The 21,326-nt window shown below is 39.0% G+C and overlaps 2 protein-coding genes across 2 annotated transcripts in view; both read right to left on the bottom strand.

Moving 5' to 3' along the window:
- CCDC73 (coiled-coil domain containing 73) overlaps positions 1 to 6,402 on the bottom strand; it is a 140,480-nt gene extending 134,078 nt beyond the window's left edge. Inside the window, exons 1-3 of the mRNA XM_073350326.1 lie at positions 6,373 to 6,402; positions 4,677 to 4,823; positions 3,179 to 3,262 (exon numbers count right to left, since the gene is read on the bottom strand). Of these exons, the coding sequence (XP_073206427.1) occupies positions 3,179 to 3,262; positions 4,677 to 4,823; positions 6,373 to 6,402 (261 nt within the window). The remainder of the gene's footprint in view (positions 1 to 3,178; positions 3,263 to 4,676; positions 4,824 to 6,372) is intronic.
- Positions 4,782 to 21,326, bottom strand: part of LOC140912745 (uncharacterized) — a 101,248-nt gene continuing 84,703 nt past the window's right edge. Inside the window, exon 7 of the mRNA XM_073347739.1 lies at positions 4,782 to 4,823. The gene's annotated coding sequence lies outside the window, so the exon portion shown is untranslated. The remainder of the gene's footprint in view (positions 4,824 to 21,326) is intronic.

The following is a 21,326-nucleotide window of genomic DNA, read 5'->3' as shown; positions in this document are numbered from 1 at the left end:
ACTGGAGGAGTGGATAACAGCAAGAGGAGGAAGAGGGGCTAGGGGTCTATAGGTACAGGAGGAGGAGGAGGAGGAAAGGAGCTAGATCATTTGGGGGGGATGAATAGGAACAGAACAGAAGTGGGCAGGAGCTGGAAGTTGATCGGAGCAGCAGGGGGCAGAGACAGACTGGAGCAGTGGAGTCTATAACCGTTAGAACACACTCCCCTCCAGAATTTATAATTGATCCCAGGAGCCCTGTCTCTCTACATGCCTCGGATATCAGCACACAAGCTGTGAAATCCACCGGCAAAGTGTATAGCTCATCCCCCTCTAGTGTTTGCTACCAGTTATTCCATTACTTCAAGTGGTAGAGTTCTATTTTGTGGATATAAAGGTCAAAACCCTGTTGACCAAACCTGCAGGTTGATATGGTTCCACATGACAGAATTTGGTGGGGGGAGGGGGATTCTTTCAGTTTTGTTTTTATCCTTGGTATCAGGGAGAGGACCAGACTGAAAGGTGGCTTATGTTTTCCCCAAGAAACTAACATTCCTTCCCCCCTCTCCAATAAGATTTTTCTTTATTTTACACCCTGTTATTTTACTCCAAAATCTAGTTGCTAGTTTCAAAGAAAGAAAACATCCCTGACACAGGTTCCAACTACCATCCTTTTGGTTAATAGACAAAATGAGTTTGTCTTTTGCACCACAGAGACAAATTAGTATAGTGAACAAAATCAGCACTAAAATTCATCTTTTTGGTACTCAGCGAGACACCACTTCCATTGCTCCCACTGCTGACAAACAAAACTATCCTATATTCTCTACATCAAAGTACATCCCTATTCCAGTAAGCACTGAAGCACATGCTTAAGTGCTTTCCTGCATAAAGATGTTTTCCTAAATCAGGGCCATAGTTCTCACTGATTCAGTACACAATATACTAAAGTTCAAATGCTTCCTAGCCCTTCTAAATGTTATCTTAAACTTAACTTCAATTGTCAAATGGTGGTGGTAGTTATGGTTGCATTAGACTTCCATTGTGACAAACTGTATATGACTGTTTATCATTATACCTAAAGTTACACTTAAAACTATTACAGGTAAGACAATATTTTAGCCCCTGTGGAAGAAATTCCTCACATTACCCAACATAATGTCTCCAGCTGATTGCAGAACAGGACTGACAGACTTCAGAGGACATGGTAGAGTGGTAGGCAAAACTGGCAAAAAATAAGCGGACCCTCAATACTCTACCAAAATATAAAGAATCCCCTGGAAGAAAAACAAAACAGTAATTTCTACTGATTGCTTTTGCGGTTTCTGATTACATCATTAGGCATTATAGTCAATTCCCATTAAAAAGACAGATTCTCCTGACATCTTAAGAAATAAGGTAGTGGCATATGCATTTTGAAAATTTAGCCTGTCTATTCTAAGATAAGCATGCGCAGCTCCTATTGACCTCAATGGGAGTTTTGCATACATACGTGAGGGCTGATTTTGTCTCTTCTGTAGCTGGAAAGTTGCAGGGGCGGGCATTGCTTGTAATTATAAACTACTTTTAATTTGATGATTTAATAACTCCTACCTTATCAAAGAAAAAACATTAAAAACAAACTCTTACAATGTAATTAGAATGTATTTACTTAAATATAAATTGACTTAGAATGTTTCAATTTTTCTTTTAAAATAATTTTTATGGTCAATAGCTTTGTTTATATTTTTCTTTTTTATTGCCTTCAGCTTTTGCATTAACAATTTTTTTAAAAGCCTCTCAGACATTAATTGTTATTTCAGTATTTAATTATTTTGGGCTAGATTTTCATCACTGATCAGCTCTGCTCAAATTATGACTCCAGCTGCAAGAGGGGCAAGATTCATTTCTACAATTTAATATTTGTATTACAATACAGCCTGGATCACTCAAACCAACAGGGGCCACACTATGCTAGGTACGTACAAAAGCATAACATTCCCTGCCCCATAGGGCTTCCACTCTAAACAGGCAAAGCATGGGAGGGGAAACAGAAGCACAGTGAGGTAAAATGACTCATCTGAGATATCACAGCAGGTTATATGTAGAAGTGAGAGTAGAACTCAGGTCTCCTGAAACCCAGTTTAATGTCTTATCCACTTGACCACACTAACCCCCCTTGAGCTACCTGCCCAATCCTGTTCCTAGGGAACAACTCAGCAAGATGGGGGCAGAGATGGGTGGGAAATGGGACTCCCTCTTGGTCAATGGTCCTCAAACTTATTTGAATGTGTCCCCCTTCTTTGTGTGTGTAGTGGTTTATGCTCCTCCCTTGGGCATCCAACCAGCAGCCGCTGCTCTCTGGCCGCCCAGCTCTGAAGGTAGCACTGCCACCAGGTATGGTATTGCTGCCCTTACTTCTCCACTGTTGCTGGTGGCGGCGCTGCCATAAGAGCTGGGCACCTGGCCAGCAGCCGCCACTCTCTAGCCACCCAGCTCTAAATGTGCACAATATTTTTTCCCCCCTAAAGCTTCTCTCCCCACCCTGAATATATTCTGCACACCTCCCAGTTTGAGGACCTCTGCTCTGGCTCAGCCCCATCTCTCCTACTCACTGGTCAGGTGCACAGTGGGGAGTAAATTACTCCATGAAAAAGGTGAAGCAACTCACTCTTCTCTCAGAGCAAGGAAGGAACTGTGATTCTGAGCCATTATTCATTCTATAGCCTTTTTCTGATGTGGTACAACTGCATACTATCTTGTTCAGGGCAGATTGTAAATTTACAGTCTAGTCTTATGTAAGTTATGACTTGTAATAAATGCATAACTAAAATCATGGGAGCATTTTGTGCCATTGATTTTGTAACAATTGATTTATATGCAGAGTTCTGCTTAAAAATCAACAGTAGTACATTGTGGCCCAAAATATTTTATAATCCTATTTCAAAATAGTTTCATTTTTCATCCTCGTTAAGCAGGTAATCTTGATTCATTGACAGATCAAGTAATACATACCTGCTCTTGTTACTAGCCTTCAAAAGTTTTTAACTTTTTCCCACTGCTGCGAATTTGATTAAGAACAAGATAGAAACATCTTCAGCATGAAGATGAAAATCTGTGTTTGGACATTTCAAGCCAAATCTTACTCACAGGATTTGGCTCTTGGCTGCAGGCATTTTGCAACTAAAAGTACATGTAGTGAAAAAAGATAAAAACTTACCTTCCAGAGACAATCAAATACAGTAGCTGTAGTCCTTGCTTTATTCTTTTTCTCTTGTACACGGGGGGAGGGGAAGGAGAAGAGAAGAGAAGAGAAGAGAAGAGAAGAGAAGAGAAGAGAAGAGAAGAGAATTTACAGCATTCTTTTGAAATTACAATATTTCCATTTTAGTGTTATATGACTCTAACCAAATGAAATAAAGAGGTTAAAACTTTGATAGTGTAAAGGGCAGCAAGCTACCACAAAATATATTATCTCTATGGGGAAAAATGGTGGTTTGCTATTCTGATCTATTATCTAAGTAAAAATTCTCCAGAGTCCCTTCATTACTGCAAACATGGCTGTACTGGGCTAAACTCCTTCTGTCCTAGACTAAACCCACAGTTCGTAGTGATTAGGGTGTGGTGAATTTATAACTACTGCAATTGCACCAAGGGCCTAGAGGCTTTTAGTTAAGATACTGTGCAGCAGTCATTACAGATGTAGTGTTATTTTTAAAAAGCGTTGTGCCATTTAACTTTTAAAATAGATCAAAACAAAGGTAAACATTTATCAATGCAAACATTTTTTGTAGAATGTCTACAATACACTTTTGTCAAACAGGTCAAAGGTATCAAATAACTAAAGTATAGTTCTTCTGTGAAAGGCAGAAAGAAAATCGTTCAGAAAATCTAAAAAGAAAAGCATTAGCAAATGTATACTAGAATCTTTTGCAATATAACTGAAAAACAAAATAGGTGTTACTATTGGCCTTTAATTATAAGGACATCATTGCAATACTTAAAAATGAATCTCCCATCTATTTCTTTATTTTAAATCAAGAAATACTCATATCTTAGAATGGCAGTGCTCATAATGTCTCTAAAGTACTGTAATAGTTTGACTTTGACCTTTATTGACTATGTTTACAACCAAGGAGATAGTTGAAAAAAAAATCTACTTGCGTATGTCAAAGATACTAACCATCTATTTGCTTTCTTTTTTAATTTAGTGAAAGCACCGGTATACTGACTGAAAAGCAGGTCAAAGCTACACCCCTCCTGGTAAATGGTAAATCAATCTGTTAAACAAAGACTGAGATAGATTCAGTTATGGATGTCTGCTTGCTTTCCACATCACGAGTCACTCTTGAAAAGGTTTTTGATACGGAAGGATATAATAAAATAAACACAATAGAAAATAAAAGTTGACTATAGAGAATTTCTGCCTTATTAATTTGGTAAACAATTGTATTTTTGATAGATAAATATGTGTCAGTTGCATTCATTGTCCCAATGTACCCATAAGAACTAAGTTGTCCAAGTCTAATATATGCCCCAAATACACACACTACAAACTTCCATGATATTTATGATACAAAATCCTGGCGGATAGATGTTCTTTTATATGAAAGTGGGTTATTTGCTTTTATAGATGAGTAGGAATTCTTACAATTAATAATGAACAGTTGTAAATAACACAAAGAATTGGGAGCTTAAAACAATGATAGCACACATACCCTTCTTACACGCAGTTCTTCTACTGCCTCTAGTAAACTTGTTTTAAAATCTAACAGATGAATAGAAAGCAATGTGTCTGAAGAACTTTGGAAAGTATAAGCAGGTGTCGTTGTCTTAAAGTCTCTATCCATATTTAAATTCTGTATCTGCAATATAAAAATTTATATCATCTTTTCAGATTTAGCCTTTAAAGTCTTTCACTTTCTGAAAACTTGCAAGTGTTGAAAACAATAGATATCATAATTTAGCTATTTAAACAACCATTTCTAAACTGTGAAATTAGGCAGTAATATTTAATTTGACAAAAAAATAAATCCATTGCTTATTGCTTACTTTAGAGTTTAAATATATTTAAATTGTGATTTCTTATTTATTCTTGTAGCAGGTACATGATATAACTTGAGATCTTGCTAGCTTCTGGTTTCTTTTATATTTTTTTCTAAAGATTTACCAAAAAAGTTAGAGATATACTGAATACTTTTTTCCAGAAAATATAAAACCATTAAATGATTACACATTAGTTATTATTACCATCTTTATTTTTAAAAGGATGTACAATGACGGTAGAGGACAAAAGATATTTTTATCACTATCTCGCCATATCCCATAATTTCTCTTATCTTTTGCTTTGAGTCTCAATAATAATATAAAATAAAATAAATAAAGACACTGGGTGTGAAATAGGGAAGGGACGTAGGATCCAGGTTTATGCAGATCTGGTAGCTCAAATAGCCTACAGCACTGACATGGGGAGGCTGCAGCTGCTATTTCAACCTATGAAACGGCAATTAAATTGCCAACCCCAAGAGTTCAAAAAATCATGACTCAAGCCTAAAAAATAATAATAATAATCTTTACATTGGCTTAAAAATCATAATTTTTTTTAAAAAAGATGTACATTGGAGCTTTTTTCCCCACAACCATGACTGCAATAAAAACTTACTTTTTAAAAATGAAAACTGAGATTTTCTAATGGTCACTTGACTACAGGAACTAGGGCTTTAAGTAAAACACTAAATATAAAATTCTCACTATAAAATTGCAAGATTTGGCAACATAGTCGCTGCAGGGGCTGACATGTAGCACTGCTCCTTATGCTGATTTGGCAGTGGATTTCATCTACTCTACTATTCCCCTCCCTTACCCTTGTTTGTAGTGCTGGTCTCACACACCAATACAGATTCATATTACTGCCACTATTGGGGCAGCCTGTTTGGAGTGGGGATGATAATGGTGAGTTATAGTACTTTTTTCAGATTACCCAGTATTTTGCCTTATTTATGGAACAGAAGTAATTGTAGATATAGTGGATGCACTTCTAAAAATTTCCTTCTTTTTCAAAAGGTATTTTTTATATCAGCAGCCCAAAATAGCCAGAATGCAGAGTGCTCTAGCAACACCTCCTCCATACTATACCAGTTAATCCCAGGACCACACTTAACACCTCCCTATGCTGGGGCTCCAAAGGTCATGGGGGGATGGAGGGGGAGAGAGTACAGCAACATGGAATCCTCCTTGGGGAATTCCCAATTTGTGTCATGAGGCCAAAACATGAGCCAGAATCAGTGCCACTGTTCCCTCTAAGCTGGGCGCGTGTGCACATGCACACAGATGCTAAACCCTGCGCACAGGGCGAAACACTGTGCGCACAAAAAATGAAATAGTACATCGGAGCCAGGCCAAAATACCATTTACGGGCGACTTTTGACATTGTTCTCCCGCCATCTATCAACGCAGCCAGATTCTACTAGCCGGCAAGGGAGGGGGGAAGGGAAAGGAGAGCAAAGAATCGTACGCCTCCCCGCCAGCATTTCGAACGTGGAAAGTTGATCACGTCGGGACGGTTGGGACCCACGCATCTCCTTGTAGTCTGTTCATTTGGCTGTGTTCAAACTCAAGTACATGCGAATAAGTCAAAATGCCTGGCCATAGTTGCTAAGGAACGTCAAAGATTTCCCAGAAATGAACAAAGGTAAGTGTTGTTTTCATGACTGAGATCTTTCAAAGGCATTGGACTTCATACATTTACTCGTGATGTTTTACGATTTTCCCACATTTTTTTGCCGCAGACGCATGGACGTGATTGGAGCTATGCACAAACTTCCAGTATCCTGATCTGAATGATCTCCCGTTTGCCCTTTTGTCGAGTCACGCTGTTAAGTGCATTGAAATAGTAGCCATATAATAAAAGTATTAATTTTAAAGAAACCAATCTGGTAAAAAAATCAATCCCAAAATGTCACTGTCTAGAGGTCTAAAGCGTAAAAGAACAGTGATTTCATTTAAATCTGGATGGCTGGATGAGACTATAGAGACTGTTACACCGAAGTCACATAGTGTAATGCTTGTTAAACTTCATGAAATATTCACATATGATGAGGACAACGGAGTGGTTTGTATATATTGTCAAGATGCCAGAGCTTCGGGAGAATTTTTAACAGGAATAATGTGGAACGATGTATGGAAGTTGGATTTCTTTAAGCGTCATCTGTCAAATAAGTCTCATATAAATGGTGTAACAAGACTTAGAAACAAAAACCCTTCCTTACAGAGTGGATTGCTTGGCAGGATTCTTGAAAGTCCAGCTGAAAAACAGAGGAGGCAAATTAATCTTGAACGCAAGCACTCAAACCCAGAAGAAATCAAGGTACTTATTGACAGTGTGTTGTTGGCTATTAAAATGAACAGCTCAATGTTTTCTGTTCAGGATATTAATGACCATTTGGAAAAATATGTGCACGTACCAGCAAGCTGGAGAAGTAAAAATTATGCTTTTGAATTTCTTGAAATTATCAACTGCATTGTCCAAAATGACCTCATGCATGAAATAGCATCGGCAATGTTTCATACTCTAGCTGTTGATGAAAACAATGATATATCCATTAACAGATACTTGATACTCTACTTTAAATATAGATCCATAAATTGTGCAGACTATAAAACTTCGTTTGGTGGACTATTACTATTGCAAGAATGTGATGCTGTTTCAATAGTGTCTGCAATCAAAGAGTTTTATAAAAAACACCAACTTGATCTAATGAAAATGGTGATGTTCACATCTGATGTTGCCTCCGTCATGTTGGGCAAACTCAACGGCGTGGCGGCTCAGCTGAAATGTGATATTCCACACTTAGTCCAGCAACATTGCATTGCACACCAGGAAGACTTGGGGATTTCCGATGCATGGAAAGAGGTCAAGCTGATAAGAGACATCGAAACCTTAATGAGAACTGTCTAAACGGTGTTCTGTCAGTCAACCAGGAGAAAATGCAAATTTTAGGAAATAGTGGATGCTTCTGAATGTGAGTCAGCGGCTTTCAGGCCACTCAATGAAGTGCGCTGGTTATCTAGGCACTTTGCACTTTGAGCAATTATTCGCAACTATAATCCTCTTCTGGAATATTTTGAGCAAGACAAAAGATACTGATCCAGTTTCTAAATACTGCCACAAAATGCTGAATACCATGGAATACTGAATAACATGAGAAGTTTTGAATGATGTTTTGTCGGAGCTGGCTTCACTATCCATGCTGCTCCAGAAACGGGGCCTTACACCTCCTAAAGCATTTCACCTTGCCAGAGGTAAACTAAACAAGATCAGAAGACAGTACCTTGGAGGTTCAGTCTTATGGAGTGACAAAGTTAAGGATCTTTTAGATATGAGCTCTCAAGAAAATAATGAAATTGATACCAGTTCCATAATAACTTTCATAAACATCTGGTGTGCACATTTGGCAGACAGGTTTCCAGAGGATGAAGTCCAGGAGTGGCCTGCTTTTGATTGTGCAGCAGAAGTTAAGTATGACTTCAATTTTGGAATTCATCAGGTCAAATCCCTAGGTTCAAAATACAAAGACTTTTTTGCTGAAGAGATTGTTATAGTCAGTCAGTACAATGACTTCAAATTTGCAGTAGCCGAAAGAATCAAAAGCCAATTGGTTTTAAGTTTCCCAGATGTGATGACATTTGCTCACCAGAATGAAGAGTTTCAGGATCTTGCAAAGTTGATGAATATTGGAGGAACATTCCTAGCACCAAGTGCAGACTGTGAGTGTGGCTTTAGCTTAATGAACACTCTAAAAAACAAACTACAGAATCATTTACAAGTAGATCATTTGAACATGCTGATGTGTATTAAGAGTTACCAGCTGGATGGAGGACTGATAGATCTGGACAGAGTTTATATTGAATGGGCAAATGAAAAAGATAGCAGGGAAAAACAGTAAGGTTAGTTTAGCAGTCTTTGACATTTTGACCAATAAGGAAATTAAAATGCATTTGTAATTACATATCTTATTCTTGGCTGATAATCATTTATTGATATTTTTTAGGAAAATTTTAAATTTAAAACACAAACTCTTGTTTTTCTTTTTTTACTTATGATGTCTCTATCTGAAAACCCATATACATTGACATAATAGCATACTTATTAAATTGCCTTTATTACATGTTTATCAAAATCTTTTCGGACAGGTGTATAGAATGAAAGGTGAAAGTGGATACCAACGGGCAGAAGCCTATGGACTGATAATGATCTTGGATTAATATGTGCTTGATATATGCTCATGATTGTCTATAAAAAAAAGATCATACAGCGTAATGCTTAAAACTAACTTCTGCTTCATGAAGAAAAGTTAAATTTCCTTTTTCTAAGTATTTAAAAATGACATTTATAAAATAACAAGGTGTAAACTATTATCATCACAAATTGCAAATTAAAACTTTTTAAATGTATAAGCATTTTACTCGCTTGGGTGCATTTGCCTCATGGTGCACAAATTTGAACTCTGCTTCAAAAATTTGCACAGAAGAAATTTTTTTGCACACACGGCCTGTCAAAAATTAGAGGGAACATTGATCAGTGCCTAAGGCCTTGTTAACTGATGGCTAAAACCATAATATAAACACACCCTGAGTTGCTTGGGGAAGGGATTGTAGGTGTGATTATTTTCTCAATTATACCACTGCAAATCAGGAGTAATTCTAATGAACTCACTGAAGTTACACAAGGGGGGGGAGGGGAAAAGAGGAGAATCAGGCCCAGTATTGTCTTCTGTCTTATACAGCACCAATAATACTGTCAGCACTGGATAATAAATTATTAATAATAATTTTAAAAAGTACTTAAGTTTCCACACCTGTCATAAATATAAAGGGAAGGGTAAACCCCTTTGAAATCCCTCCTGGCTAGGGGAAAACTCCTCTCACCTGTAAAGGGTTAAGAAGCTAAAGGTAACCTCGCTGGCACCTGACCAAAATGACCAATGAGGAGACAAGATACTTTCAAAAGCTGGGAGGAGGGAGAGAAACAAAGGGTCTGTGTGTCTGTCTATATTCTGTCTTTGCTGGGGATAGACCAGGAATGGAGTCTTAGAACTTTTAGTAAGTAATCTAGCTAGGTACGTGTTAGATTATGATTTCTTTAAATGGCTGAGAAAAGAATAACTATTTCTGTCTGTATCTTTTTTTGTAACTTAAGGTTTTGCCTAGAGGGGTTCTCTATGTTTTGAATCTAATTACCCTGTAAGGTATCTACCATCCTGATTTTACAGGGGGGATTTCTTTATTTCTATTTACTTCTATTTTTATTAAAAGTCTTCTTGTAAGAAAACTGAATGCTTTTTCATTGTTCTCAGATCTAAGGGTTTGGGTCTGTGGTCACCTATGCAAATTGGTGAAGCTTTTTATCCAACATTTCCCAGGAAAGGGGGGGTGCAAGTGTTGGGAGGATTGTTCATTGTTCTTAAGATCCAAGGGTCTGGGTCTGTAGTCACCTAGGCAAATTGGTGAGGCTTTTTACCAAACCTTGTCCAGGAAGTGGGGTGCAAGGTTTTGGGAAGTATTTTTGGGAGAAAGACGTGTCCAAACAGCTCTTCCCCAGTAACCAGTATTAGTTTGGTGGTAGTAGCGGCCAATCCAAGGACAAAGGGTGGAATATTTTGTACCTTGGGGAAATTTTGACCTAAGCTGGTAAAGATAAGCTTAGGAGGTTTTTCATGCAGGTCCCCACATCTGTACCCTAGAGTTCAGAGTGGGGGAGGAACCTTGACAACTCCATTAACAAAATATATGTAGAATTAAAGGACCAAATTTTCAAGAGTAGAAGCTGAAATCTGCTGGCAAAATCCATGTGTAAAAAAATGTATCCATATTAAGCACCATCAAATGGCTGTTTGAATGTGCAAACAAATATTGTGCAAGTAACCAAACTCTGTACTTTAATTTACACAGTTACACATTCATTTTCGCACAGAGAATACAGGCTTAATTATTTTTAATTTACAAAACTGGCACTAGAATTCAGGACAGACAAATCCTTATTTAGCCAAAACTCCTACTGAATCCAAAACTGCACAATCAGCCCCCACCCCTCAATAATAAATGCAAATAATTTTTCTTTTCTTCATTACTTGAAATGACCCCAGATTTCAGAGGTACACTACAAATATATAAAGCAGTACAAGGAATACAACTTTCTAGACTATTTTACTGTTAGAGAGGTCATCAACAGTTACATAACTAAAAGACCCTACTCTCATGTCATAGTAGATATAAAACTATTGAGTCCATCTTTAATCATGTTATGTCCTGATTTAAGACAAAGATTTTGTGACTATAAAGTAAAATGAGGAGACCTGATACATGCTCCAGTTCCAATACCACAGTCACATAAGGCTCACTCTTTGGGCTAGATCCACAAAAGTACTTAGTTGCCTAACTACCTCTGTAGGCACCTAATGTCTAATGACTTTCCCAAAAACACTGCTTAGCTGCCACCTAACCCAGTAGATGCCTAAATATTCCCCATGAACATGTGCAAAGCCACTTAAATCCTGGCGCTACCCCCAGCTTAACAAGTTGCTTGGAAGTTGGAGCCCAAGCTCACATTTAAGTCCCTGCAGGATTTTTAAACTAGGCATTCCACCCATTGCCTACTGAATCAAGCCCTACTCAGGCATTCTCAAAGCATGCCTACTAAACCAGTTCTCCAAAGAGGGGAATTTTACATGTGTGTATCCCAGATTCAAACTCCTACTTTGCCTGATTTGACACAGGGACTTGATCCCAGGTTTCCCTATCTCCTAGAAGAGTACCCTAACCTCTTGGGAGGTGAAGACCTGTGTTCAGGTCTACTGGCTATTCTAGGGTGGGTCTCTCTCGATCTCTCCTGTTGAAGCTGTTCTACTTTGTATAAATAATTAAATATGCATTGGGCCAGATGGACAGACTGACTCTTACGGCCTGGTGGTTCAGACATTTCCTATTCCAATGAAGATTTAATCATTTATACAAAGTGGAACAACTCCACCAAAAATAAAGAGAGAGACTCACCCACAAAATACCCAACAGCCTGGTGGTTAGGGCATTCTCCTGGGAGGTGGGAGACCCATATTCCAATCGCTGCTCTGCCTGATTTTGAGCAGGGACTGGAACCCAGTCTCCCACCTCACAACAAAGTGCCTTAACTATTGGGCATAATGGAGGGGAAGGGGTCTCTCTCTCTGGTTTTCCCCAAAAAAGAGGTGAGGGAGAGGGTTCATGGCTCAGAGTCCCTAGGAGAGACAGGAGCATAAAAGCCCATATCAATGGAAGTTAGCCACCTAAGTATCTTTATGAATCTAAGCCCTAAGTCCCATTGCTTTCCTCTGCATTTTGCTCCTCGCTAGCTTAGATTGCTCCCCAAACAACTTGCTCCCCTCTGAGGGCACCTATCTTAGGCCCCTAACTGTCCTCCCAGGCATTATATTGGGAACCTGGGTACCTATCTCAGGCCTGAGGATTCCACTAGGCAGCAGGATGCCTAGGCACTGAAACGCTGAGTGTTACAACATCTAAGTCCCTTTGTAGACCTAGCCCTCTGAGCTTTGGAATTCCACCAGCTTCAGACATGAGGATGCTAATCCAAATAGGAGAATCTTGTGTGTGGTATGTTTAGAGAAAAATTAATTCCTGTGAAAAATTCTGTACACAAAGAAAGTGATGGACTAATTTAGGGCCCAATCCTGCAAAGGCTGATGCATGTAAATAACTTGAATCACGAAAGTAGCCTCACTTAAGTCAATGAGCAAAGTTATATGTTTCAGAGTAACAGCCGTGTTAGTCTGTATTCGCAAAAAGAAAAGGAGTACTTGTGGCACCCTAGAGACTAACCAATTTATTAGAGCATAAGCTTTCGTGAGCTACAGCTCACTTCATCTGATGCATCTGATGAAGTGAGCTGTAGCTCACGAAAGCTTATGCTCTAATAAATTGGTTAGTCTCTAAAGTTATATGTGTTAGTCTATGCAGGATAGAGTCCAATTCCTTGTTAATCAAAAAAGCAATTTTGGGAATAATTTTGTCAGTGATTTTTTTTTTAAAAATCAACTTTATCATTTTTAAGGGATGGAAGAAAATGGACCTGAGGCATCCACTGGCTTTCCCTCACCCAACTGATCCCAGCAAAGGCACTTGACAAGGAAAACTTCACATCCCGAAGGCAGCGAGTCAAGATAAAAGCTTTTCCAAGTGGAAGCTCAGAAATTTCACTCATCCCTCCATTGTGAGGTATCAATTTCTTATGTATAATCTGCACTCATTCTGCAACAGGGAGGTCAGGCAAGCCTCCTTTGAGACTGCCACAAAATGCTCTGTAAGAAACCACTGGAAACTGCAAAGGTATGATGCATATTATACCCTACTCCCTCTCCTCATTCTCCAGGCTGAGTGTGATACTTGTGTGACCCTCCCCACCAGTCAGAGGAATATGAGAACTTGACCATTTGCTCTATAATTTGTTGAATAGATGATGCACAGCAAAAAGAAAAGCAAGCAAATTACTGACAGAAAACATCTGATGAAGTTTAAAGTTAATAAATTCATATTATATTAAATTATTAAAACATGTTTTTAAAGATTGAAAATCATCAGATGTATACTGGAATGACAAATTAAATGTCTACTATAAACATCTCAAATTAATACAACTGTTTAAAGCCATAAAAACCACAAGATAAACAATACTGCGTGTCATTTGGTATGATAATACAGAAATTGTTTCTTGTGCAATAAAAAATGTCCCTAAAGAAATGTATTCTCCTTCTATTCTTGGCCACAAACATGCTTGTCACAGAGTTGGAGTAAAAAAAAAGCTTAAAAAGTTTACAATGTGCATCTTTAAGACAACATTATAAATATGAAAAAAATAAAAATGATAAAGAATGATTAAAATCCCCACTTTGAAGCATTCACTGCACTTGCTTTTCTATTATGTTTTTATGTTTAACAAATATAACATGATAAAATGACGTTTTTTAAAACACACATTATTAAATCTGTTTATTAAAACACACTTATAAAAACCTTTATGGCACTTAAATCTGAACATTTATTAAAAATTACATCTTAAATACCCTACACTAGAAAGTAAGTTATCCTATGAGCCTGGTAGGGGTCAGGGTAATAACACAGAATGGACAAATTACACTGTCATTCCACTTAAATTATTTAAGTTATTTAATTTGACCTGTAGATAGTCTCTTGTCTTCTCATCATGCCTGACTTTTAAGTGGGAGGTCTTCATTCATGATGATCCTTTAATGGAAGCAAAGCTTTCTCCATTTAACCCATAGTGTTATCAATCATGTACAGGGATAAATGAGCCTGTAAGATTTTGCCAGTATCACAAATGACACTGTGACCGGAGGCCAACATCTTTATTTGCTTCTCCAGTGATTCACTTCAGCAGATATTAAGCAATTTTATAATCCATGAAAGGCAAAATTAAAGGACACCATCCATAAAACAGAATAATTCCTATCAGCAACAAAGTGATGTCTGTATTATCTTATAAATTATATGGCCATACAGTGTGGTAATGTAATGAAGTAAAGATGGTAATAACCAAATGCCTAGGGCAAACGCTAATATGCATTTAATCACACAGCATGAAGCCATTTGTCACTACACTTGAATGCATGTGTACATAAAATACGAGTCACATCTTTATTGTTATAGTATAACAGCATTAATTTCACACTATCATTTTACCACAACTGGTAGGTTTTGATATTAGATAAAACTTCTGATCATTACAATTGATAAAAATATCTTTTAAAAGAAATAATGATTTAAAAGTATAAATTTTCTTTTTTTAAACTTAACAGATTTGTCTGAAAAACTTCTGCTTTTTTAAAATATTACAGTAACATTTTTATACAAGAAACTCAGATACCTTTAGTTATGCCCTGTATGGCTTTTCATGACACTTCTGTGCAAGCTGAATCAATTAAATAAGTAGTACCCCTTCATACATAATTATGCTTATTTATTTGGTTGCTGGTGAGTATAAGCTCACTGAGAAAAGCCATGTAAGGCATTTGCCCTAAGGAAACTGAATCTTTGTATGAAAAATGCTTGTAAATGTTATATCCCAGTGAAGTGTGCACAGGTTTAGCAACCAATCCTGCTTTAATTGAAATAAAGAAATACAGCTGTTAAGGGGGAAAGTTTTCCCAGATTTACCTGTTCCAAACTAATAGCTTCCAACCCCAGGGTTGCCCACAGGAACAAGGCTACCCCAATCCTGTGTTATAGCTACAACTGTGGAAAATATTGAGTCCATCACCAATGGGGGCACTTGGGGAATTAGCCCCCTGGGCAGGGTGAAACAGCAAGCAGGCTGCAGACCCTGGACAAGGCAAGGTAAGCAAAGAGTCTATAGGTCTTACTTCCCTCTGGGCTGGGACGTACAGCAGGCAGTAGCCTCCTCAGTGGGTGGTGGCTGGGCTTCCCCCATGGTCTCTGCAGTCAGTGAGTCGCCTGGAGCATAGTCAGGGACTTTGGGCTTTACTGCCAGGAGCATCACGGGTACCTCCGCAGGAACCGACGGTGTACATCCTTCCTCCTCTGTCACCCACCCTGATTGAGCTGACTGCCTCCTTTTATCTGGACCAGTGCAGGGTTGGTACACCCCATCATATTTTCTTATATTCTATTTTTAATTAAAATAGACACGGTGAGGTAGAGTGGCTATTTGCTTTCCAGTGGCCGGACCAGCAAGGGAGAGGGTGCCCCAAGTAAAAGACTGTATGTACACAGGGATAGTCCGAGAAACCTCCATAGAGATTGTAGAACTGATCAGTGTTTTTAATTGTTCACTTTATTAATATAACTTCATAAGCAAAGTTTTATAAATGAAACAACATTCATTCATAAAACCGGTTACCCCAATAACTGGCTAATCGAGTTTCACTTTCAATCCAATTGCTGCTTAAATCGCTGAAACTTACACTGTTTCAACATTGTAACTTCTGCTCACTGTCATTCCTTACACTTTTCCATATTGTAACTCAAACTCCATTTTAACTTGTCCCAAACTCCATTTTAAAACGCTCACTTCATTTTGTAAAAGCTTGCTGCAACCTTCATTTTTGCAAAACCCTGCTGTAATCTTATTAGTTTAGATGTGTGAATGAGGTATGTATGGATGATGGAATCTACCTCCAGCCCCAGCCTGTCCTGATGAAATAAAGTGTAAACACCCAACACAACAGCCCTGACAAAGTAAGGGGAGTCCACCCTCAAAAGAAAAGAACAAAAGTACAATTGAAGAAACGTCAAAGCCAGGTCCTAGGCTGAAAGTCATGTCTGCAATTGATGAGTGATCAATCACACCGGACCCAGAGGCAGCGTGACACAGCAAGACCTATAGACTCTGGATTCAAACTAAAGCCGATAAAAAGGATGGATGAGATGGAAGACTTTGAAGGGTAACATTCTGCTGCCAACATGGAAAGGCATCGGTGCATGCCCAACAGAGACCCAGCTCTTCCTTGTGCCCGGCTTTCTTGGCCAGTTAGCCGCCACAAGCTACGAACCCAAGCCACGAACTCAAGCTAGATTCAGGACTGGTAACTATACAGCAGCTGCAGAACCTGTGTGTGTGTATGCACGAACGTATGAATGAATGTGAAACTGGATGAAATGTTATAGCTATAACTGACTGCCTAATATGATTCTTTTTGTATTTACAATAAATGTGACATTTTGTCTTATCCCCTTTAGTAAGATCCTGCTGGTTTTTATTTTATTGGTATAACAAGATCTCTAGGAAACTTTCGTGGAGGTACTCTGCAATCTGTTGCAGAAGGTTTCTCGAGAGGGCTGCTTTATTTCTTCCACCGTGATAGGACACTTTCCCATGCTATTCCAGTATTAATTCGGCTGGCATCATCGCAGTACACAACATAGCAGAATAAGGACCCAGTCTGCACCCAGATGCTTGTGGCATCTGTTCCTTGCCGCCTCGGTTACCCTCAGGAGAGTGATATCAGCTAGGGTCACCTAGGGGAGGCAGTGGTAGTTTTCATTTCAACTGCTTGGACTGCAAACAATACTGCATGTACTCTCTCCCTTTGCGATTTTACGCCCCTTCACCCAGGGTTTCCAAAACATGGCCGTAGTTTGGATGGCAGGGGTTGGCATTGACCGTAGTAGTTTCAAGCCTCCGGCAACGGCTAGCAACAGCAGCACCAGGGAAAATATGGGAAAGGTGGGAAGAGAAATTTTATGGTGCTCACTCGCCATTGCAAGCACGCGCGCGCACACACACCTGACGGTCCAGCACTCATGCATCAGGGCCATACTCACCATGGCTGGGACAGCAAACTGGTTCAATAAATACCTTGTGTAAATCTGCCTTAAATGTCCACGAAATAAGGGGAGTTATTTTTATACAGCAACTCTGCACTAGACCCTAGGTCTGCACGGACAGTGGTTGCTTTGTGCTTTCCATGGCTTACAGCTGAAAGCGTAGCCTTTGGCTCTTCTTCCACACCAGTAGAGAGGCTCTCCCAGACAAGACAAAGGAGAAAGAGAATGCATGATGTTGTTTCATTCTGGCAACCAGGTCTTGCATTTCTTTGTTGCACTGTTTGCATGCATGCCTGTCTTACCCACAAGTAGAGGAACTTCATTAAAATATTCCCAAACTGGGTCTCTTTTACAGCCTGCTGCCATTATAGGTTTTCCCTTCTAGTGAGAGAATGGTATGGTAGATCTCAAACCAATGAAGCCTATACTCAGAAAGACCTAAAGACTTCTGGAATATGCTTCTCAAACAGTTTCACTTTTGTTTCTACTGCCTGTCCCTCTCTTCTCACATTTATCTCCAGACTTCTTCTGCTTGTCCAGATCTATTCCGCCTCCAACAATCTTCTATTTATTGAACTTTTTGAAACTTTGCCCTCTTAGAGAGAGGTAAGGGATTGACTCTGTGTACACAAATTTGCAGAGGGACAATTGGGTTGAGGTCTGTTATTTCTCAACTCTATATATTAATTTATTTAAAAACATTTTTGCTGTTAACAAGCATGTTATCTCTAGAGAGACAAATCCACAATTTGAGAACTGCAAAACTAAGCATCTCTGATGGTATCTTCTAGACTGAGCCCCATGGGGTAGATAGAAAGATTAACCTAAATAATCTATACAGAAGCCCCTGGAACCCCATAAAATTGGGTCCCTAATCCATGAACTATTAGAACTCATTTACAAAATGTTTCTTAAACATTACATGAATATATTGTCTCATACTATAGAAAGAGAATTGATAATCCCTATTCCATGATGAGATATCTTTGAGCTATAATGTATCTTTAGATAGGCTTTTTCCTCAAAAAGCATTTTATCAAAAAAAATCCAATTTAAATTTAAAAAATCTGATTTTTTTTTAAATCATTGATTTTTATCCACCCTGGACTTGAGGAGAAATAAACTAGGCTACCTATAGGTGACACTGTGCTTTTCTCTCTTGGAGATCCTGGAGAATAATTTGGAGTAAGGAGAGGTTATATATATGTACAGGAACAGGAGTTCTTCAGACGTTTTTTCTCTATGGGTGCTCCACATAAGGATACATGCACTTCTATGTGTTTTTGATTAGAGATTTTTGTCAGCAGAGCCTGCAGGTACATACCTGCACCATACAAATCCTCATGCTCTGGTACAAGAATATATAATGGCTTTCAACTGCCTACCTGAGAGACCACCTCTCTTCCTCTTCAAGAAGTTCCCTTTAATAGTTTGAGTTCTTATGAAATCTTTTGAAAACTAGTTAACCTAGAAATCCAGATCTTAATTAAAACTTTCTCATAATTTTTTCTATCACATAAGCAAATTTCATAGATCTACTGAACACTAAAATGTATTTACAATACCCTCAAAATAACTCCAGAAACACTAATTTTCCTTTAATATAGTGTAGTGTATCTAAAGGTCAAGAATATGGTAGGAACACAATTACAACTTGGGAAGGGCTTTTCAAGCATACATAAACAGGATTGTGAAAAATTTAATGAAATTATTTTAACCCATTCCAAAACAAAAAATAGAAATATAAAACTCTGTTTTATCAAATTTTTTAAATTGTATATGGGACCTATAACATATTGATGTGAGATGATTTAATCCTTTCCCCACCTATCAACCTCAATATTTTTTTAATTTATTTCAGTCTTTTGAGCTATTGAGAATAAGCGGAGCACTTCTACTCACATTTTATAGAACTAGAAATATCTACTAAGATCTTTTTACAGAAACCTGATCAAAATACATCTACTTGATTTTTATCAATAGAATGATACCAAAGCTTTCAGTGTTTGTTTTATACACTATACTGCCACCTAGCTGACACCATACTAAACAATGCTGCCTTCCTGTAGTTCTAATTAGGAACTCTGAGCCATATTATAAACCCTATCTGGAAATACTTTTTGGGAGACAACTATGGGGTCAGAAGCAATGCGAGGGTGACCTCACAGAACCTGTTTTCCCATCAGGGGAAGGAGATTTAGTGACACAAAAGTAGCACCAGGTGCAGACTTAGGGATATGAAGGGAATGACTGGAACCTCTGTTATTAGGGCAGGCTTGGGGCCTGATTTGCATCTTGTGCTGTCACTTACACCTGTGCTAAATGAGTGCATTTTGGATGTAAAATGATACTATTCTGATTTGATATTGTTTTACATCCACTTGGCACTCGTTTGCAGGCAAAGCTATAGATCATTGGTTCCCAAACTGTGGGGTGCACCCTCTGGGGGGCATGAAGAAATTCCAAGGGGGGTGCGAGGCTGCCTGGCCCTTAAGCTCCCGGCCAAGGAGGCTAGCCCCCGGCCCCTCCCCACCTGTCCACTCTCCCCTGCAGCTACACCGCCGCGTGTGCAGCATAGCTTGAGCCCACTCACCTCCCAGGCTTTCCATTAAGCCAGTCCTGCCGCTCTGAGCGGCCTGGTAAGGGGGCGGGGAGCAGAGCGTTGGATAAGAGGCAGGAGGTCCCAGGGGGGCAGTCAGGGGACAGGGAGCAGGGGGGTTGGGAGGAGGTTCGGGGGGGAGCAGTCAGAAGACAGGGAGCGGGGGGGTTGGATAGGAGTGGGAGTCCCAGGGGGCCTGTCAGGGGCTGGGGGTGTGGATGGGGTCAGGGCAGTCAGGCGACAGGGAGCAGGGGAGGTTGGATAGGGGGTGGGGTCCTTGAAGGGGGCGGTCAGGGGACAAGGATCGGGGAGGTTGGATGATGGTAAAGGAGAGGTGGGGGGTGTGAGGATTTATCGAAAATTAAAAAGAAGGCGTGATGCCGAAAAGTTTGGGAACCACTGCGATAGATGATGAGAGTAAAGCAGTGGCGAATCAGAGCTCCAGTTTCTATTTTCACTCAGAATCCAAAATTGTTAAATCCCCAAAACCCAATTTATACAAAATTTCCCCTCATGGCCAGCAGACTTCTTACCGCAACCTGTTTGCTGATGATTTTGCATCACTGGCCAATCCATATGCTTATGGCTCAGGCTTTCAGTGCTGTCTATCAAATATAATTTGGCCATTATGTTCCTATCAGTGGATGTTTTAGCCTCTACCACTACCTCCAGTTAGAAGCCAGCAAAGTTCTTCCACCCATGTTGTATGCAACCTTAAAAGATTGCTCCTTGGTGCAGCACAAAAAGCTAGAGGCTACTTCTGACTTAACCCTATGTAATACATGGGACTTTGAACAATGAATCACTATGATTCAGCCAGTAAACATCAGTGATCACAATCACCATATAATTAAGTTTAATATTCTCAACAAACGGCATCATACTGCAATCTAACACTGACATTAAACTTTGAAAAAAGGAACAACTCAAGAAGACCATAAAGTAAAAAATTAGATAATTAAAATCTTTAGATTCATCATGGAAGCCACTTATGTATACCGTAATATACCGGTTATAAAAAAAGCAGTATGGTTAAATGACAAAGTTCAAGAGGTTTTTCTAGCCAAACAGGTATTGTTCAAAAATGCAGATCCAGCCCAATTTAGGCAAAAAGGAATATAAACTATGGCAAGAAATCAACAAATTAAAATTAGGAAGACTTTTTTGAATTTTGAAAAGCAATTAGCCCAAAACATAGAAACAAATAAAGGAGCCAAGATTTTCAGATATGGGTACCTAATGTTAGGCTCCTATATGCATATTTAGGCACACGAATAAGTGGCTAATTTTCAAAAGTGCTGGTAACTTATCAGCTTCCATTGACTTGAGATCAATTGATACCTGCTCATAGCACTGAGGGAAGGAGAGAGGTGAACTGTAATGAACAGGTCACAGCTCCCAGATTCTAAGATTGCAT

The sequence above is a fragment of the Lepidochelys kempii genome, chromosome 6, assembly GCF_965140265.1.
Source record: "Lepidochelys kempii isolate rLepKem1 chromosome 6, rLepKem1.hap2, whole genome shotgun sequence".
In the NCBI taxonomy this organism is placed as follows: Eukaryota; Metazoa; Chordata; order Testudines; family Cheloniidae; genus Lepidochelys; species Lepidochelys kempii.
This window is presented reverse-complemented; position numbering and strand designations above follow the sequence as displayed.